At 37.0% G+C, this 22537-nt stretch overlaps 1 protein-coding gene across 1 annotated transcript; it reads right to left on the reverse strand.

Moving 5' to 3' along the window:
- Positions 1-759: 759 nt before the first annotated feature.
- LOC150084184 (uncharacterized) lies at positions 760-21268 on the reverse strand. The gene is made up of 6 exons (XM_090375085.1): positions 21110-21268; positions 15304-15563; positions 14969-15053; positions 12984-13107; positions 11468-11540; positions 760-1493 (listed from the first exon to the last, which is right to left on the reverse strand). Exons 2-6 carry the CDS (start codon positions 15545-15547, stop codon positions 1009-1011), a joined length of 1011 nt encoding a protein of 336 aa, XP_090231211.1. The 5' UTR covers positions 15548-15563; positions 21110-21268; the 3' UTR covers positions 760-1008.
- Between the last annotated feature and the right edge of the window lie 1269 nt (positions 21269-22537).

The raw sequence follows: 22537 nt of genomic DNA on the forward strand, positions 1-22537 counted from the left end.
GTACTATCTATAGTTATATTTTGACTGTATGCTCAGAAAGGCAGTTGTGTCTTTTAAATACGTGAATATTATCTTATCACAAAATCAGTTACATTAACCACACACGCACACACAGTTACTCACACTAAATAGATTACATAAAAGAGGAAGCATCTAATAAAGCTTTTCTGCAGTCCTAGAGAAGTGATGAATAGATCAAATTCATCGAGAATGTTTTCTGTAGAAAACGCTTAGCGTGAATAAAAGATCAACAATAAATCTTTGCAGAACTGAGTTTACTATTAGGAATAGTATAGATCTACATATTTTTTTAAAGTCAGGAATTTGTTTAATTATAAAAATAAGTTAGCAAAAATAGGGAGAAAAAAAAATTAACTAAAATGCTGAACAATATATGTACATTTTTAAACTCAACCTGACATCTGTTTCGCTTTCTGTTCTATTACTATAAGCCAACTACTGTTATTCTAAAGGATATAATTCAAACAAAAGATAAAATTTAAAATAATTAAAGAAAATAGACAAAAATAAATTGTATAACAAACAATAACAATTGATATTTCTAACCGTTAACACTAGTGGAACTCGCATCACGTGACAAGTGCAGGTTATATTTTTTCGAAATTTTAAATTTTTTCGATTTTCTGTGTTTCTGTGGCACAGTTATTTTGCGATTATAAAATCTGAACACATTACAGAGGGTGCTTACATTTAAATTATAATAATTTCCGTCTTTGGAACTTCTCACATACACTGAATATTAAATGAAACTTATGTTGACTAGATTTTATAAATAGATTTCGTTTTCCAATGTAATAAGCAGATTTTTATCGCTGGAAATAAAAATATCGCACTCGTTAAACATGAACAGACATTTCTTGTAGTAATCCATAATACTAAAACAAGAAAAACATCACGTTCACAGTCATGACAATCTTGTCACTTGGAAGGGTTACAATGCTTCTCTTCATAATCGCTGTTTAAGAACTGGCGAGGAAAGGGCGAAGTTCATGTAAAAAAATCCAGCGATGGAAGAGGCGAAACTGTGTTATCCTTAGTTTTCAATAGCAGGGGAGGAAGAGCAGTTAGACGATGTGCGTCACTTCCTGGACCTTCCGTATCTAACCCTAAACTCCCTTTCTTTTCCCCATTAGGAGGGCCGAAGGATGCAGGATTCGTGGCACCACTGAGCAAGGCTTTCTGCTGCAGATCTGCCGGTGGACTAGGTCTTATTCCCGGAAGAAGAGGATCCGATATGGCCATAGACTGAGGCGGAAGCATGCTATTGTAGAATCCTGATGGAGGAGCACTGGTGGCCAGAGAAGCATGAGGATTGTTAGAAAATCCAGTATAGGGGGATGCGGAAAGAGGACTTTGAAAGCCAAAGTCGTATGCATTGCTACCGAATGCCCAGGAATCGACGTTGTTGTTGTTTAATGTTGGCAGAGTTGGCGAAGATGAAGGATAGGCCTTGGATAAAGATGTGTTTGTCCCTAAAAATAAAACATGGTTTAAACATTTCATAATTATATACACAGAAAATGGAACTGATAATGAATGAAGCTTCAAAGGCGGAGAGCTAAGTAGCTATACTAGTATAGCTACTTAGCTTTCCTCTGTAGAAAATGTATGGTAACGATCTGCATTCGTCGATGGTACTTCTAAACCTCGTAACTCCATTTTTTGCCAAATTATTGATTTTCGTATGTTTCTCCATATAATGACAAAATTTGTATGCTTGTCTTTTGTAATTTCAACTAAACCAAACCTCGAATGTTTTTTGCCACGAATAGGATGACTAAACCTTGTAACTGGAGATACTAGGTTTGTCTTTCTGCTAAAATGTAAGGTTAATAATAAGATTCTTTATTAACATAAAATGTATACGATAGGGAGTCCTTACACAGAAAGTCAGAGGAATCTTATAATACGTTGTTTATACAAGTGATTTTTTTTAATTAGGAAATTAAATTAAATTTAAAAAATAAATAAATAACTAAGTAATAATAATCAAAATGTAATGATGAAATAGTAATTAAAATGAAAAAGGACTACAGGTTAAGCTTAACATGAAATGACATCGGCTAACTAGGACGGCATTTACATAATTGTCCTTTACAAACAGAAAAATAAGCCAAGATGCCATCGCGATGCCTTGTCAATTGACCACAGGTCGATGTTGAACGAGTTGAGAGTGTCCAGAGTCACATTTGGGAAATATCTCTTGAAATTCTGTAACCTTTGTAGCCTTGAGCACAATGAGGGGGTGGGGGGTTACTGCGGAGATGTCTGCCTGGCAAACGCCAACCAACCGTGTTCCAGATGTTGATGTGATCATGCTTAGCTGAGCACATATGAAGGAATGCCTTTATTTTTAGCACATGAGCTTGTGGACTGTGGGCGCGTATTGCAGGTTGGAGATGTGTTTGTCGAAGCCCCATAGTTTCCTGAGGCTCGTGGGTGGTGCCACAGACCAAACTTCCACGACATAGGAGAGCACACTGCAGAAGTATGTTGCAGGATATTTCCTGATTATTTGCTTATTGTGCGTTTTGCACAGATCTATTTTCATTTCCCAGCAGGCTCTCAGGGCTTTGGAATACTAAGCTTGGATTTGTTGTTTATTGGTGAGGTTGGTATCAAGAATTACTCCTAGGAATTTGACACCGTCTGTGGGAGTCAGAACATTTCCTGCCAATTCCGGACGTAGAGAGAGTGCAGTATCAGCAGTAGTGATCCGACTTGGAGTAAAAATGAGATAGTTTGACTTCTCTGGATTACCTGAGAGGCCAAAAAATTTGGCATACTTACAGAATGTATTTAGGTAGCTGTTTACAGATTCAGAGGGGGGTTTGTCTTTCTTGTGAATCACCAACAAGGTTTTTTTTTTTTTTATGAAAACCCCAAACACGAAATTTATCAAAACCTATAGTACTTAGCACCGTGCATGGGTTGAAGGAGAAGCATGGGGGTGGGGGGTGTTGCCGGAAACTTTGCTTTAGAAAGTAAACATGGGTTTCACCACTTCAATCCTCCAATAAGCAAAATGGTGGTATTTGCATGGCAAGTAGCATACAATATCATCAGCATACGATAGGAACGCTAGAATTTGATCCATTAGTGGAACGAATATTGCTGCAAATAGCAAGTCTGAGAGAGAACCATCTTGTGGGATCACTACCTCCTCGCTTTTACAGACTGTAATGCCATTGCTTGTGAAGTGAAGCATTCTCCTAGATAGCAGATTACTGAGGATCTCGAGCATATTTACGGATATCCCGTAGAATCTTTCAAGTAAGGGAAGAAGGGGCGTGACCTGGACTGAGTCGAAAACAGATTTCATGTCCAGAAAAATGGCGTGAACTTCTTCGTTGTCATTCCACGCGTGAAGTATTTTCTGTGATAAGGATTGTAGGTCTATTAGGTACAGTAGATCTATTAGGCATGGCATAATGGATATGTTCGGGCCTATGCGCAAAGATTGCGAGTGCTACATCATTATAGATGCACTTCTCGAGGCATTTCAGGAAGGGAGAGACAATTGATATTGGCATGGAGCGGTGTTTTCGCATGAGGCTATTTCGCAACTGCCACGGCTCTGTACAATAACCAGCTTGAAGGCACCTGTGCATATTTGAGTACTTTGTTGTAGAGTTGAGTGAGCTCTTTGCTGATGAAATAAGAAGCAATTTTTAGATTAAAAAGAGGTATCGCGTCAAGTAGTGAATTTATTTTTATTAGTTGTTCTTCTAAAATTTCTGTATTACTAGTAGGTGAAGAAACATTAAGCGCTTCGTTCCAAGGATATGCTTCGAACCCCAAGTGATCTCGCTAAAACGCAGCACATGCTCACACCATTCCTGGATATCTAAAGACAGAGGGGTCCAAGTATGACTTGTGGACCACACACGTTTCCTCTGGATAGCCAGCCGTTCATTAAATTGTCAAGCTGATTGTTTACTCTTCTGGAAATCCATCCTTGCTTTGGAAAATTTCGCATATGAGTTTTGAGAAGGCGACTTCTTGTAGGAGGCATGGGTTGCCTGTTTTTCCCTAAAGGCCTTAGTCAGGCGGTCATTCCACCATGGCTTTGAGTGGGGACTAAGGATGCGTGTTTTGGACATTGCAGACCTTGCAATGAATTCCATCCATCTCGAAAAGCCAGTAGGCAGCCTCATTGATTTTAAGCTCAGCCAGTATGTTCCATGGGTAAAGTTGGAAAAGGGTAGTAACTTTTCCAATGTTGATCTATTTTGGATTGTATACTCTCCTGACAGTGTTTGTAGTTTGTACTTGCGTACGTTCATCCTTAGATGCCTGCAATGATATCATGGCAGCGATCGGATCGTGATCGGATGTGAGGAAGTTCTCAGTTATGGTTAGGGTTTCCTTTACTGAACAGTTTGAGAAGATGCGCTGCGGGGTGGCATCGCCATGTGAGGGAGGAACATGAAAAAGACCAATGCCCATTTCCGACATGTTCAATGATAGTGTATCTAGGAGCTTCTTTGTGGCTGGCAGTGGAATGTTAAAGTCTCTGAGAATGATGATGAGCTTTTGCCGATGATTGATTGTGGATGACAGCCGTGTTGTCAGATTAAGGACACAATCCTCAGAGGAGGGAAATAAACGGCACACACAGAGATCCAAAAACCAGCAATTCTGTAGATTCGAAGAACTGCTTCTATGTCACTTCCTGTGGATGCCTTAATTAGGGGAGTGAACTCCATTGACAGATTGCTACGCCGCCACCTGGTCTCCTAATTCTATTAGCAGCAGCGTGTGATAGCTAAGATTTGAGGTGAAGGTAGCAATTTCCGTTTCATCTCTGAGCCAGGTTTCAATCAGAATGACGAAGTCGTACTCTGCTCAGGAAAGAAAATCAAGTAGGCCATCTAGTTTGTTTTTGACACTCCTGATGTTTTGTAGGAAACATCGGATATTTACCTCCACAGAGGGTTGTAATATGATGAGATTACTCTCCGAACAGTATCTGCTTTTCATACAATGATCTGAAATCTCGTCCGGAGACCGATGTCGCGTTCGATGTTCCCTGTTGCTGGATATTCTAACTGTAATGCGACTAGTCTGATGTTCGCTCGTCATCTCCATGCTAGACATCTACGAATTGCACCCACTCCCAGATATAATTTGGGAGACTCCGCTAGAGAGGACAGGTAGCTATGCTGGCGTAGTTATGCATTGTTGTGGAATGGGGTTCGGGCTTGATGAGTTCTTAGCCTTTAGTCTCCCATATTATGGCATTACCAACAGGCCTCTGGGCCAGTATTCGGCATAGAGGTATTGTTGGTAATTGGGCTCATCAATCTGAATCCTGAAGGAGGCATAAGAGGGATGCTTGGTATTGATTTTGAAAGGCTTACCGTGTATGCCTAGTTCCTTTAATAGCGCCTCCATTTTTTCAACTTTTGTCGACAGATCCAGCCTGCTAATGAAAATATTCGTGTGAGTATTGCTGGTCGCTTGGTGATTTCGTATTCTGAGGCTAGTATTACCTACTCTCATGCTAGTCAACGTGGTCTTGCTGTTTCTGGAATTCCGTTGGCTGGGGATGCTTGTATCGGTGCAGGTCCGGGAATCTGGCATTGCTGTGCTCCGTTCGTGTCTGCAATCTCAGAGTTCCGTTTCGTACATTTTAGCATGGCGTTATAGGCGCTGTCTTTAGATAATGCAACTATTTGCTTTTCTTTACACGAGATTTATTTATCCTAACCTCGTAAGTTGCTCATCAGTAGTTCAGTTTCAAATAAAAGTTATATTTAACTGTGACGTTGGTACCCATACATCTAAAGAAAATAAAATTGTTTCTAAGACTTTACGGAATAGGGATAGTTTACATTTCTTGAGAAACTACCAAAAATGCCACACTATTGTAGATCTCATAGTGGTAAAGCTTTTCTGGAGCCCACATTTTCCAGCAAAGCAGATGTGTACAATTTATACTGCAACCACTAAAAAGAAAAAATTCCAGTGAGCAAACCACTCTCTTTGACAAACTTCAAGGTTGTATTCAAAAGCATGAATATTGGGCTATTTCTAGCCCAAGAAGGAGCGATATGCTGTTTGTGTAATTCACACAGCAGGCAATCTACCAGAGAAGGATTGGATTGTTCACCAACAAAGAAAGGAAATGATTAGGCAGGCCATTCTTGAAAATACTATGTGCCAAGGAAAAATTTACGTATCATTGTAGTCACAATGGATTTGCAAGTGATATTACTGGGCCCCTATAGGCATCTACAAGCATCTGCCCTCTACTACAAAACCAAGCTACTTGTTCATAACTTTACAATAATGTTACAAAGCATACGGACTACTTTGTTTGGCATGAAGCGGGGGGGGGGGGCAGTTACAGCCAACGAATTTACTTCATGCACATTAAAGAATATTGAAGGTCTTGAAGAAGTAGATCAAGTAATTTTATGGGGAGATGGGTGCCTCCATCAAAATAGGAATGTGACATTGAGCAGTGCATTTCTTCAATATGCCGTGATTTAAAAAAAAAAATTACAAAATTTCTGAAATTTTTAGAAAAAGGATATACCTAGATGAGCTGCGACCCAGTTCACAGTATCATCGAACGGAAATTGAAGAATATGATCATAAATGTCCCTGCTGACACTGGAACCTTCCTGGCTTCATAAAAGAAGCCAAGAAGGTTCCACAACCCTATGAAATGCATTATTTGGATTACACTCTTTTAAAAAAAAAATAATTACGCCAGCTTTAAAATTTATTCCTCAATTCATCCTGGAATGAAAGCTGGCGACCCCGTTGTAACTGACATAAGGGCATTAAAGTACAGCCCAGATGGAGCCATCAGTTACAAATTGCTCCTTAAAGACGACTTGAAGTTGTTACCTAAACGTCGTGGATCAGTACACACTGAGAAACCTGCAGGTTTGTATAAGGAAAGGCTCAACATCACCAGTGAAAAATTTTAAGACCTGAAAAGAGTAATTCTACGTGAATATCATTCCTTTTATGACCAATTTCCGTATGGCAATAAAAAGAAAAATTGAAGAAAAACTACAATATTTTAGAGGTTTTTGTTAGATTATTTTTCATACTTGTCCTCTTGCACAATTAAGATTAAATTTTTAGGTTTATTTAATGAGCCAAAACTTAAAAAAAGGTATAGTTAATTATTTAAATCTATCTTTTCATTATAAAACCCTATACCTCTTATGTTCACATATCGATCTTAAATAAATTCTCATTACAGTCACAATAAAACTAATTATGTGTATTTTCAACCAAAAGTCTTTTAATTACCTTTTCAGAAATGCATTAAAATGCAAATTTCAAAAGATGTACTATAATTAAATAAAACGTTTCCCTATTAAAAATAAACGGTTTTTTGACTGCCCTGTAAAATTTCCGTTTTGTCACGAGGTTTGGAAGTGTCATCAACGATATTTCCTATATCGAAACAGTGATAACCACAGGATGTATTATTTTTGGTTGTGCATTCCTACTATAAGAAAATGCCTTAGGGTAGTTAGTAGACTAGTAACCCTACCACAGAATACACACAATTGGCATAATAGGAGTTTACAGTTAATTATTTTGACAGTGAATACAATCGATAACCTTATTTAGCAATCACGCAGGGTGGAACCACTGTCCACTCACACTCACGTGCATGATTGCGCTTTCATGCTTAAATTGCGCTTTCATGCTTGGCTCCGTCGACCCTTCATAGCGGTAATTGCTTCTGCTCATATTCTAAACTACTCAACCATTTAGGGGTATATAGCCAAGTCCATAGAATACAGCAGGATACTGCATATATTCATATGTGTAGTATCATGCTGTATCTCTTATGATGCTATTCAATTGAGCATTAAAAACTTAGTTTTATCCATTACACCCCTATTCATAAGGTCCACTTTAGCCATCTTAGAAAATTAGTTCTAATCATTAAATTAAATAATTTATTTTAATTATATTAAATTAAATTCAGCTAAACTTGACTGCTGTGCTCGAGGACTAAGCACGCTTTCATTCATGTTTACTTCTAGTAGATTGCAGCACCAGTCTCATAATATCAGGGTTTAATTTCCGTTTTAATGTGAAAATCTTCCAAGATGCGTGCCTATTTTGATGCTCTATAATCGACATCTTTATCTCTCCTTGTCGGGATAATTCTTGCTTCTTCTATCACACAGACTGCTGATCTTTGGACTCTTTCCAGAAGTGTGTCATTCTTTAGCTGTAGTCTTCATCAAATGAGAACGTAATATTTCAAATGCATTCTCACCATGGGCTTGTGTAGTATTATTAGTAAGCCCAAAAGCCAAGAAGGCTACGCTTTGCTGAATCAGTTGAAAAAATTATATATATAATAATCTTTGTCCATAAAACCTCTTTTCATACCCTTTCCATTACCAGAAGGCGCCTCCGTAGCCAGGTGGGAAGGAGCAGCAGTGCATAGCACATGCTTCTTGATTAGTCCGGGGTTCGAGCCCGTCACCACCAAATATGGAGGATGCGGAAAGGTCAGGGAATGACCACCGCATATCCCGGAGCAATATGGCCTTAGTTGCTAATGCTCCTAAAAACCAAATAACAAACAAACAACAACCATTACCAGAAGGTACTGTTGATTCATCAGAAGGTACTGTTGCATCTTGCCCTTAAATTTCATTAGACCATCAAATATCCACCAAGGCAGTTTATTCTAGTAGGCGATAACATGCTGGCCAAATATAAAATTCCTGCTGTGTGGTCTACTAGTTTTGCCCACCAGTTTAATATTCCTTGGTTTTCGTGTTGCCTTTCAATGTGAAAATTCCACCATCATTCATTTCATTCTCCCCAGTGTCCCATTATACACTTCATTCAGATCCCCCCCCCCTACACAAGATGTTTAATTTACAATCTCTGTAACCCACATAATCAAAACTTCTCTTCATATGGACATCCCCTCACTATTCTCCTCAGCAGTTGATTGTCTTCGGAAGTTCAGCGTTTCCTTAAATGTGGTCTCCAAACCTGAACACAATATTCCTGCATTTCCACATTAAGCTGTATAAGGAAACTATAACCTTCTCCTTTGATGCAAAAGTACAGTAAATCATTGATAAGATAGTCTGTGTCTTCCTGGCCACCTGCACACTACATGCCTTCACATTAAATATACATTTCTAACTCTTTTATCTTTTTTTTTTTTTTTTTTTTTTTTTTCAATAATAATATGCACGGCATTAGTACTGAAATATTTAAAAAAAAAAAAAAAAATATATATATATATATTTTTATGCTATAATACAATTCCACCAAAGTAGTTTACATCTTCATCTTAGTATGTTGGCAGCCAGAATGAGGACGTAAACTCATCTAGTTAGTCTGTTGCTTTTAAAAATAGACTGAACATTTTTTGTGGAAGCATTAGCATTAGTAGAGGCATATGATGCAAGAAAGCAAGCTTATGCAGCATCAGCAAAAAAACCCACTCCCATTTCACCCCTCCGTTCGTTCGAAATACCTGTCCAGCTGAGCCTTAAATTTATTTAGGCTATCAACTTCCACAACAAGGGATGGAAGTCTGTTCCACCAACCAACTACCCGCTGACTAAAGGCAAATTTCCGCACATCTAACCTACATCTGTCTTTCCTCAATTTCAATTTATGCCCTCTGAGGTGATTATTCTGAGCAAGAGGAAGAATCCCATCAGCATTGAGCATGCTCAAACCATTCAAGGCCTTATACACCTCAATCAGATCACCTCGCCGGTGCTAGTCTCCAGACACTGTAATTTGCAAAACTTAAGCCTTTCTTCGTAAGAGCAACTCTTTGTTCCATTCACTAATCTTGTTGCCCTTTTTCTCTACTCATTCCACTCGAAGCGTATGGATTCGAGCTTGTGACATACGTATTAATGGATTCTTGATTTACCCTATGATCAGAGCCAGCCTTCGAGTTATACTACGTTATACAAGCCAGTTTGCAATAGACTTGCCTGTTGCGACCATGAGCTATAGTTACTTTAATTTACGATTTCCATACCTTGGCAATATCGTAGGCGAAAGTATAGGGATTTTTTCTTTAGGAAATCCGGAAGAAACTTTAAAATTTAATAAATAGATTTTTAATCCTACAGACAAACTACCATATAATATGCGTAATTTACAAATATATGCTGAGGGCTTATCTTCCTTGGCTGATATTTCCAAGCACCTTCAAATGTTTCGTCTTAAAAATAAAAAAAAACTTTCGCTGCCCGATCTCTCATTTGATTATGCGAAGAATTAGTGAGGGCACAATAGTACAAGCGATTGAGTTGTTCGTGGTTCGAGCGCACGTGACTGCCAAATACAGCGATGTACTTGTATTCTCTCTGTCCTGTGAACTCCTTTGACTTTGTGGTCATCCCGGCGTATAAAAGAAAATTTTGTGTTTTCCTTACATAGCAGTATGTGTATACAGTAGCGAACCAAAAAAAAAGTCGCTACTGCTGATAAAAATGAAAATATTTAAAATTCAACTTCCAAAGTCCTCCGCGATAGAATAGTAGTTTTGTAATAGTAATAGAGGCACGTCTTGCATCACATGCCTCTATTACTATTACAAAACTACTATTCTATCGCGGAGGACTTGGCTGTTGCGGTGATTTTTTGTTCGTTATTGTATATATTGTAAGAATACTCAATGTATTTATGTTACAGTATTCTTCCATGTTATGTTCTGCAATCTGCATGGATATACCAGGGCAATTATGAATTTTGTGCACACCAGAAATCGGTGTTACTACTTGTTATAACTACTAACCATACCTGAAACCAATTCCAATGCATTTTTTTTCCTACTGCGCTTTAAATACATATCGTACTAAAATAGGAGAACATTATGCTAAAACACCTTCTCCATCTCTCCTATTTTTAATAGTAAATTGGAGTGGTTGTTTAGAATTAGTGACAAAATGGGTAAGAGCGTAAGAAATCACTATTGTTTCTGTCAACTATGCTTGTGTTGTGGGATAAAAATGCTGTGTTTTGTCCTGAAAAAAAAAATCATACCTTTTGCCAAGAACAGCTAACTCAGTCTCTTCGTGAAAAAAAGTCCATGTATATCTCTTCTTGGATCGGATCCAAACATTCCCCCCCCCCTTACAATTTTGAATTCATTTCAATCCAAAATGGAGTACAAGAATTAAAAAAAAAAAATGAGATAGTGGGTAAAGATAACTCTTATTTTATTAAATTAGTCAAGGGGCGAAGTGATCAAAGTAACAACCACGTGCGCAGGAAGATGTATACGTCGTGCATATTCGACGCTCCTTTGCTTGTGGAATAGTGTTTATTGTAAAACTAGGTATTTATCTAATCGCATATATATATACAGACAAAATTTTCTCTCTCTCTCTCTCTCTCTCTCACACACACACACACACACACACACACACACACACACACACACACACACACACACACAGAAACGTACCTGTTTGTAAATAATTTGTCTTCCTTGGTGGCTCCCTCTTTCTCCACTTTGCACGGCGATTCTGAAACCATACCTACAACACAAATAATTTAAAATTATTCGCAAATAGTTAAAAAAATAATAATAATAGTTAAAAAATTCTTTGCAAATTAAATCGCAGTAACCAAGTGTTTTGTGCAAAAATTATCAATAACTTAAAAAGTAGTAGCGAACAACTTTTTGTTGTTGGTGTACTTTAAAATATTTTCGAAGATCCTGGTTTATTTTAAACCAAAACACGGTATATTTACGTATTTAATTTTACTTATGTGAAAATTTATTATATTATTTTGAATGATTCTTTATACAAACATACATAAGGGCCGCCATAGCCGAGTGGTCCAGCGCGCGGGTGCATAAGTACACGTGCCTTGAGTGACCGGGGTTCAAGCCCGTGACCGCTGAATACGGTGCTGTTTCTTGTATTCTGTCCATCTTGTGAACTCCTCTGACCGTTTGGTCGTCCCCGAGTATAAACAGAAAATTTATTTATTGTTTTATATGATCGTAGTAAGAATTTAAAATTTAATTTTTCAGCACACCCCAGGAATATGCCCCCTACGGATTGAATACTATATAATTTAAAGCATAATGTCACGTATACTAACGCAGTAAGGGGCACTCAGTTCTGACAAATTGGCCTTACACAAACATCTTAGATATGACATTTAGTGCTTAGTAAAAAAAAAGAAAGGTTTTTTTTAAAGGGATTTTATTTATTATATATCCGATTGGCCTACGTTGCCTTATCATTAATTCCCAACAATATCTCAAAGCGACAGATTTTAATAGGAAAACTTCTCTCATAGTTAATCTGTGTTAATCTGTGTTATAGTTAATCTGTGTTAATCTGTGTCATAGTTAATCTGTGTTAATCTGTATTAATCTCATAGTTAATCTCATAGTTAATCTCACTAGGAAGGGAGTACCCAACCAAATTCCCTTCCTAGTGAGATTCAACTACAGTACTCTGTTTTGGTTGGGAAAAAAAAATATATATATATATATATTTGTAGACTAGCTCCAGTGCTTTATTCTGAACTAATGCAGACCATGCGTAAAATGGTCCCAGTGCTGGCATCATATTTGCGTGATCAAGTCATAATTAGTTAACCCATGCTGTACGTCATCAGTTGTGTCATTGTCTGCTAACGTCAGTGATGATAGTGCTTAATCAGTCGTTTAAAATGTTCCGAGTGACTTCATTGTACGTTGGCCATCAAAATAACTTCATTTAAGCACGATTTTGATTTGTAGGTGGATTGTATATCATATTACGTATTGATTAAAGGGATAATTGAATTGCCAAGTTTTGTTCGGTGCGTGTAACTGGGCAGATCGATTTTTTTTTCCTCCTTCCATATTTCTGGTACCGTAATAAGCGGAAAGAAACGAATTCAGGTTCAGAATAGAAATTGATCTAAAAATAAATAGATAAAAATAGAAATATCATAAGGGAGAAAAAATGCTAACTTACCTGAACTCTGGATTCACTGAGATTTAGTCTCAATGCTAATTCTTCACGGGCAAATACATCTGGATATGGGGCTCTCTGAAAAGCTCGCTCTAATTCCTCCAGTTGATAAGCAGTGAAGGTAGTCCTGCGTAATTGTTAATTATAAAGGTCATTTAGAAAAGCTTTCAGAAGATTTAATAATCCTCTATGTTATAAGGAGAATATTGAAACTTGTGATAAATATACACACACTAACCAAAAAATACCAACATTTGTATTAAGACAGTCTTAGACATGCAAATAGGCCTGACGTAGCCCAGTGGTCAGGAGCGAGAGCGCATAGCACGCGTTCCTTGAGTGGACCGGGGTTCAAGCCCGTGACTACTAAATACGATAAATATTTGTATTGACGATTTATTGTAAACTCTACTGACTTGGTTGTCGTGCCGGAGTATAAATAGAAAAAAATTTATTTAGTTGCAAAGAAAACCGTGACGTGGGTGATGACGTGTTGCCTCGTTGAGTATAAAGACTGCAGAGGCTATTCGACTGCAATAATCTGAAGCCAGAAGGGGAAAAATGCGTGATCTATCAGACTTTGAAAAGGTCTTGTCTTGGGTGCACGTTTAGCAGCAGCCACGACTCAAGAAACGAAAGACATAACTGGTTTCTCAAAAGCAATCATCGCAAAGGTTTTTAATGACTGGAAAGCAAGCAGTTCTTCCACATCTCAAAGGCTTAAATGTGGCAGGAAAACGATACTTCAAGAGCGAAGCTGTCGTACTCTAAGTAGGACTGTACGGAAAAATAGGACATCCAGTGTGCAGCAAATAACATCTGAATTCAAGGAATCTCAGAACTTTCCTATTTCAACCCGTACCATGCGCAGGGAATTGAAGAAATCGGCTGTTATTAGTCGCCTACCTATTCGAAAGCCACTTGTTTCAGAGAAAAACAGAAAAATTCGCTTGCAGTGGTGCTGAGAACGTCATGATTGGACAGTGAAACAATGGAACAAAGTCATGTGGTCTCAGACGAATCACGATACACTTTTTGTTATGCACTGATGGTCAGTGGCGTATCCAAGTATCATCGTAAGGGGCAGCATGGCGACCAGGTCCAGGTATCATCGTAAGGGGTATGGCGACCAGGTTTTTGAGTTTTTTTTTTTTTTTTTTTTTTTTTCTTTCTTTAATTTCAAATTTTTGGTTAAGGGAGGGGGGCTTATGCCCTCTCTGTCCACCCCTGAATATGCTCCGGTTGACGGTAGGCAGAGAGTGTGACGAGAACCTCACCAAGCGATAGACCTTGCTTGCCTTGTTCAGACACTCCGCACATCCGGAGATAGTATCATGGTATGGGGAATGTTTTGTTAGCACGGACTCGGTCCGTTGATACCAGTGGAAGGTCGAATGTCATCGAAGGAGTACTTGAATTTTGTATCAGATCTGCTGCACCCTGCAGTGTTATACTCTTATCCTGAAGGTGATGGGCACTTTATGGATGATAATGCAACAGTGCATCGTGCAAGAATGGTTCGGAGAATATGACACGGATTCCCACCATTTTCCCTGGCTCCCACATTCACTTGATCTCAATCCTGTTGAGAATCTATGAGATATGCTGGAGAGAATGATTCGACAACTAAGTCCTCTTTCTTCAACTTTTTCGCAGAGTATGCGATATTTTACTGGAAAAATGTTACAATTAGACTAAAACACCTTATAGAATTCATGCCGCGCTGCACACTTGCTGTTATTCGAAATAAAGGCTGCTCGATTCCAAACTGAATAAAGGTTCGTATTTTTTGGCCAGTGTGTATAGTATTGTAAACTATTCAATACTTTCACTATTATCATCTTCCTGAAATGCTAAGGAATGCATGCAGAGTTGCTTAAATAATTTAAAGCATGATGTAGCTTGATGTGGGTACGGTTTCATTAAAATTGTAATAAAACAATCAAAATAAGAGTCCATTTAAAAAAAAATAATGACTTATTGCCTACCTTGTCTTTTTCTTTTTCACTGTTTTTTCCACAGGTGGCGCCGATGATTGGCTCTTTTCTCCTGTAGACGCAATTTTCGTGGTTTCTAAAAAAAAAAAAGTATACGTATTGATCAAGTTAGCATTTCTAAAATTGCCACACTACCTGTGGCAACAGCTTAAATCATTAGATATGAATGAATACAGAGAAATGTACGCGATCAGAAAACGCCATCCTTGGAACACTTTACAAACACTGCACATGACACACCTCGTGGACGAAGTTACATTAGCGCAAAATATCCCCAACATCTGAGCGCACGATTTAGATACGTCATTGAAATTTTAGCAGCTTACCTGTGTGATCCTTGTGGACCATTTCCGCTCCGGTCACGCTGGTCAAAGTCTCTCTGAGCCTTGACGATGCTGCTGTGGTGATGGTGTTATGAGGGGGATATCCCAGAGCTCCAGAAGTTGCGGGTAACGTATGTTGCATGGAGGAAACCATGTCATTCGTTTGAACCAGTGGAGACTGCTGAAGACCCAACATTACTTGGATGCTATGAAAATTGCCGCGGGCCTCAGGCTTTCCCGCCTGCATCACCAGCGAGTCGTTCCTACAAATGGAAAAATATTTCGCATCATTTTTTGGGAATTTTCCAAATGCATCCAAATCAACGTTTGCTTATAAGTACACACAAAATATCTTGTAAAAAAATTATAAAAAACTTCGCCTGTATTAATACATAAAACAAACTTGTTTGCAGTAATGTATTCTGCCATTAAACTTAGAAAAATTTAATTCAATAAAAACTATTATCTAATCTTTTCTTCTGTTTTAACATTATATGTCTGTCACTTAGCAGAACGCTGTTTTGCTAGGTTCACAAAAGAATACTCTATCGATCCTTTGTTTTCAGAACTAATACAAAAGTGTGCATTTGGCAACTCCTCTTTCTTCCAAGACTTTCTCACCTATCACTAATAAATATACAGAACTTTATCGGATATTTACAACTTTGTTTACTAAGCATGAGGTATACTATTTTTGTTTAATGAGAGAGAGAGAGAGCGCAATTATTTAAGAGTAGTCTGAAGAACTAGAAACATTTGTCTTTATTAATTTGTTTATATTGGCCTTAATATGCTTAATTGGCACTCAAAACCTTGTCCTAAATTTTTTTTATTACTCATGATTGACTTTAATCAATATTATAACATCATTAACAATCCGATTGTTTAATAGAGTAGCGTATTTTTAATTTTGATAACTAGATATTTGTGTTGTTAAACATGCTATATAATTATTATGCATATATTCTGCGTGGCTCAGAGACAAAACATAGACCCTTAGAATTCCTTCAGATTTTTAGATGGACACCACCCCCCTCGAAGAAACTTTGTTTTATAAACTTGCGTTCTCTTTGGTGGAGGAAGTTCACCCTTGGGGAACTGTGGGCTGATTTTCCATTTTGCTTGTTAGATGTGTAAATTTGTTTGTCACATATTCTTAAATCTTAAATATCTAATGCCACAGTTCAATTTCTGCTTTAAAAGTTACTCAAATCGTTGAGTGCACGGTCGTTCAGTGAGAATATAAATAGGTTTGCTGTCACTCGTTTCGAGAGATCTGTTTGGAGATTGAAGGAAATCTTAAAAGGCTTGTTCATCGAGGATTCTTATTAGCCGATCTCAGGTGGAAATATCGGCTAACTGCAACCCCTTCTCTCATCAGACTGTGTGTGGACAAACTATGCGATGTGTGTGTGCACTCGTTAGCAAGTTATGTCACCCTAAAGTATACGATGAAAGAGTGGTTAGACAAAAGTGGTCGGTAGCTTCCCACCGGAGCTTTCAAATTCACCCTGATGGGATCTCTGGTGCTAGAGGTAAATTTTTAAGGTTGGGTCTAATGTGTTTATTATGTGCAATTAATTTGCAAGTGAGTGCACAGGGCTTGTGAGAAAATCTTTATTTAGGGGACTTAATTTTTGAAATAAAATTAAGACAATGACACGCCTGCCTGTCTTTGTAGTAACTGTCTAGGACAATTAAATGAACTTATCTCGCGTGCCTTAGGTTGCAGCCCCCCTGTTATATAAAATCGATACTTAATATCTGATGTACACCTTCTGTACATCCCAATAATTTAATGTTCATTTGCATGATTCACCTTGATTTAGATATTTAAATGATCTTATTAAATGTTGTTTTCTTGATGACGTTTTATGAGGCGAAGGGGAATTTAATATCAATTTACATTCTCTGTGAGAGGAATATCCAGTACAAAAAGAAATTTATGCATTTTATTTTAATTTAAAATAAATTAGCGATATTTTTAGCGTAAAAAATATACAAATATCGAAATAATCGAATAATTACTAACAGGTTTTGGGGAGAAGGAAACAAATATTCAAAAAAAAAAATAATAGGTTATGCTCTTAATGTGTTTTCTTAGACCTTGTAGAGACATTATTAAGACTGATTTTTAAATAACAAAGCAGCGTACTGGATCCTTCCTTATTTGGAAGTTAATATATTATAATAGTTAGCATTTGGATTTGAATTTGAGTATTCTGAATATTAACGTTCAAGACTTAAAATAGTTGTTACCTATTCGTCTCTGGCACAGACAACGGTTTATGATAAGTCAATATGCAGGTGGAACCTTTCACCTTAGAGGTATGTTACTGATGGAGTATTCTACGAACCATTCTAGGATCATAGAATGGTCCGCTGGGGCTGCAGCCGCAGGGATGGACTTAGCGAAAAGTGGCTTGAAAGGCTAGTTAGCCGAAACGACTGCTTTGTGAATCTCGCGGGAAACCCAGAATTTATAATTTCGTCACTGAGCATCGAGGTCTTTATAGCAGCTTCATATTTTGTGAGTTGGCATGTTGAAATCAACTGTTACGAGAGTTCGGATACCATACCCACAATAAAGTTGGCTTTGTGAACAGATATCTTGGGGAAAAACCCTATTTTTATAAACTTAAGTCACATGCTTGAGCAATATAATTATTTAATATTTGATAGAAGAAAATATTATTCTTCCATTTAGGTACACCATTCATTACCTGTGAAAGTTTCTCTAAACATATCAATAATATAACTTCTAAAATGCATCAATAACTTGAACTAGTTATTTTGAAAAAAAAAATCTAAATAAACGTCTTATTACAGTCGTGTTTTCAATCGGATTAGGGATGTTCGGCTCCCACTTTTTACTTAACGTTAAAACTAAAGCAAATAGTTGTTTATTAGTTTCATGCTTGTAATTATTCAAAATAAAATTTTATTACTACGTTTATAACTTGTATTAAATAATCAGATTAAATTAAATGTGATAAAAATCGAAATTATACTGTTGTATTATTTGTTGTACTTCATATATTGCGATTGAGATGACATTCCTGTTATTATATGGGCCATGTAATGTGTCAGGGATGTAAAAAATAAAGGGATGATAAAAATAATAATAAAAAATATATATGGATCTAATGCCTCAACGCAGTAGGCAGCGCGTCAGTCTTCATAATCTGAAGGTCGTGAGTTCGATCCTCGTCAGGGGCATATTTTAACTCCTGGCCTTGTCGCCGTGATGGAGAATTATTTTTTCTAGTACTGTACTTGTACCGTATTTAGCAGCAATAAAGATATTTTATTATTTTATTATTTCTTTTTTAAATTATCTTTAATTGAAACTGTTGGTATCTAATACGAGGCGTGATCAAAATGTTTTAGGAATGACTTTATATCCATTCGAAACTACGTAGCGAGTTGCGACTTGTTGCAATATGTTCGGCGAGCCATCTAGATATGGTAATGCCATATCAATCTCTTATCTGTAATCAGTCTGAATTAGTGCACATTGATTAGGAATTTTGTGTCGCATTTTAAAATGAATGCTTTCACGGAGGAGCGAATTTGCATCAAATTCTGTTTCAAATTAGAATGAGTATCGTAATAAACCATATTCAGTTTCGCTCGCGTGGATCTTAATTCTAAATTTAGGCCAATTTAGAATTAAATAACAGTGAATTATCCATTAGGAGGAGGCACCTGTTGATCATTTAATTATTTTTCGATAATTACCAGAAAGAAAAATATACTTATTTCCACATTATGATGGTGTGCTTTGATAGTTTGCTACCATTATGTAGCAAGGTACTGAGAAGTAATACCTACTATCAGTGCCGTTGGTACACAATTGTGTTGTGTCCATTGCAAAGACTAAATCTTATCCTTCCGGTCTACGTAACTCACCAGCACTTATCATACCTAACAAAAATATACTCAATAGAACTGGACAAGTTAATCGATTCGCAATGCGCCGTGTGGAAGTATTTATGAACAATATTTATAGGATATGAGCAGGCGGTGCAGCATCCACTGTTTCTGCATTTGTGGAGTTTTGGCTGTCCTGGACACAGACCGCACCGCCAGTCCTATGATTCTGATTAATGCTTTCAGTTGTATTGAATAATATGAATATGTCCCATTTTTAGCTTACTTATTACTTACAGTACGACGCATATTTATCATTGGTAAGAATTCTTCATGCTGTTGTATAATGTGAGAAAAAGAGTAAGATTTAAACTATTAAGAATAGTCTTATTTTCAGTATCTACCTCGGCACTTCACGATGTGTACTGTTTTCCTTCATTTAATGAATTCATTAGTGACTGCATTTGACTATGAAGCTAATCACTGAATTAGAAATCAGTACGTCAGCTCATATAAGCTTCGTCATAGCTGAAATACAGCGTGCATAAAATTTACGATAAGGGAAGCAAACTATGATCCTATTAATACATTAACAAATGTTTAATTCGGAAATTAATTTCTAAATTGTAATTGCGTCCAGTCGTCTAAACAAAATGAGCAATCAAAAGGACTGGTAAAATATGGTAAAATGTAGTTTGGACTAACTAGAGCTCATGCTATGAATGATGTAGGATAAAATATCTTTATTTTTAATCCTAGTAAAATCAAAATATATTTTTAATTTTGGGGAGGAAATGTTAAATTTCTGTGATGTTGGGTAAGGTAAAAAATAACGAATAGTTGACTTATGTAATTAATGTTAGATTAATCAATTATATTTTTCTATGGTTATCCCAAGATCGATAGTTATGTCAGATATCTTTATAATATAGGAAATTGGGAAGTGGGGATCTAAAACTGTAAAGTTCAGCAATACTTTGATACTAAAGAAAACACGTTTCACTGTTGTAGTTTTCATTAGATGAAAATCACTGATCGCAACAGTGTTCATTCTTGTTGATATAATTAGATGAAAATCACTGATCACAACGTGATTTATTGTTGTAGATTTCATGTTCAGTGAAAATCACTGATTGCAACGTGGTTCATTCTTGTAGATTTCATGTTCAGTGAAAATCACTGATTGCAACGTGGTTCATTCTTGTAGATTTCACGTTCAGTGAAAATCACTGATTGCAACGTGGTTCATTCTTGTAGATTTCACGTTCAGTGAAAATCACTGATCACACCATGTGATTCATTCTTGTAGATTCATGTTAAATGAAAATCACTGATCACAACACATGGTTCATTCTTGTAGATTCTGGTTAAATGAAAATCACTGACCACAACACATGGTTCATTCTTGCAGATTTCATGTCACTTAAGCGATTCAAAAAAAATTTAAAACTACTATAAATGAAAAATCCTGGTTGGCTGTCCCTGCCATTCACAGTCATTTTCAATTACTTTAAAAACCATTTCAAGAATTTCACTAAAAGGACCAATATAAATTCCGCTGTCACTTAAGACATCTAAATATCAACCTATTCGAGCCATTTCGTTTTATTAGCCACCCCAGTCCATGCTATTTAAAAGCTACTGTGCGGTAATTCCATTAAATTATAGCTGCAATTGGTAGACATCTGTAATAATACGGTAGCTTGTTAACAATTAAACGTACACGAATGAGCATTAGTTTTTAAGTTATCTCCCCTAAGGACTTGTAATAGGGTCAATGAGAGTAAAGAGTCTCTATTGGAAGCGAACGCAACGAGTTATTCATTGGACTTATTACAAGCATCCCAACTGGGCAGATTGGTTAAATGAAATAATTTCACTTGTCTCTATTTAGTCAATAAAGGAAAATGAGGTGACAGATATAAAAGTCACTTACCGGAAGAGCTCCACTTTGAACGATTTTAGAATATACTCTCGACAGAAGAAATAGTTTGACGAAAAACACTTTTCGCCTCTCTTTCAACTAGCAAGAATCTGGTGGATTAGAGAGAAAAATGCTCCAATCACTACAACTAATGTTACAGCAATAGAACGGGCGCCAGCTTTGGTTCTCGCCCTCTTGCGTTTAGTGTATTATAAGGCTCTGCAAGGCGCGTGGGAACGCCCGCCCGACATTTGATGGCCAACGGAAACCGGTGACGCCGATGAGGACCGCCAATGGTGCATTGGATCTAAAGACGGAAGATGCTATGCGTGTGTGGTTATTGGTCGAAAGAGCGTTGCAAGCCTGCAAGCTGTCGAAGATAGCTCCTCGCGGGTTAGGTCCCGTTTCGGTAGCGCTACGGGGCAATGTATTTATTTACAGACAGCTGCTTCTACTATACGAGAAATATCAGGGAAATTTTGTTAAAGTTATTAGTGAATCTCCGTTAAAGATTTAATATATGCCATAAATGTTTTTGTTTTGATTTATCTCTTGATACTCGTTATATAAAAAATAAAATTAAAATAAATTTCCTTAAATAACCCCTTTTCCCTGAATTCAGCACTGATTTAAAACAATGGTAAAAGATCCGTATTCTGAAAGAATCTCTTAAAATGACCCATAAAAAGATAAATAGAGTAAACTGACAGTATCGTAATAAAATCGAATAAATAAGCTTTGTATTTCTACCTGGAGATGGCCACAGCGGGTTTACAAGGATTTGCAGGCGCACTATAGACATAGCAGCTTATGCGCTAATAAACACACACACACACACAAATTCGCCTTCTATTTTGCCTTCTATTGGCAGGGTCTGGCGCCTTAGATACTTGCTTTAGATACCTTGAGATGTTGGATCCTTTGAGTGAAACGTCTTTTCCAATCTGTCAACTGAAAGTGGTCTCTTATTAAAAAGTTTAAAAAAATAAATAGATAATTACAATAATAACATCCAAATGAACATTCCCAGGGTTCTTCCCTTAAAATACTTACAAAGTTTCTTGAGATTATGGCACTAACACGTACATACTCACAGGCTCTATGGTTATATATAACACTGGTGTATATGAGAGGACTAATGATATTTATTCCATTTGATTACTTTCTTGTCTATACTTGATATTTTCTATAGACTTAACTATATTAATAGAATTATATAAATTAATGATAAAAACCAATAACTAAATTGTATTTACTATGGAATGATGAATGCATTTTACATACAGTGGCGACTCTAGTAAGTTTTTTTTTGAGGTGGGAAGGGGGGGGGAGTTGGTGGGCGATTGAAGGTCATCGAGTAAAAACATGTCATGGTACCAATTAATTTTTCTTTATTGAACATGGCTATAACGAGAAAAGAAACGTTATTCGTATTTTAAT

Source organism: Mastigoproctus giganteus, chromosome 6, assembly GCF_048544385.1.
Source record: "Mastigoproctus giganteus isolate SK-2022 chromosome 6, ASM4854438v1, whole genome shotgun sequence".
Classification (NCBI taxonomy): Eukaryota; Metazoa; Arthropoda; class Arachnida; order Uropygi; family Thelyphonidae; genus Mastigoproctus; species Mastigoproctus giganteus.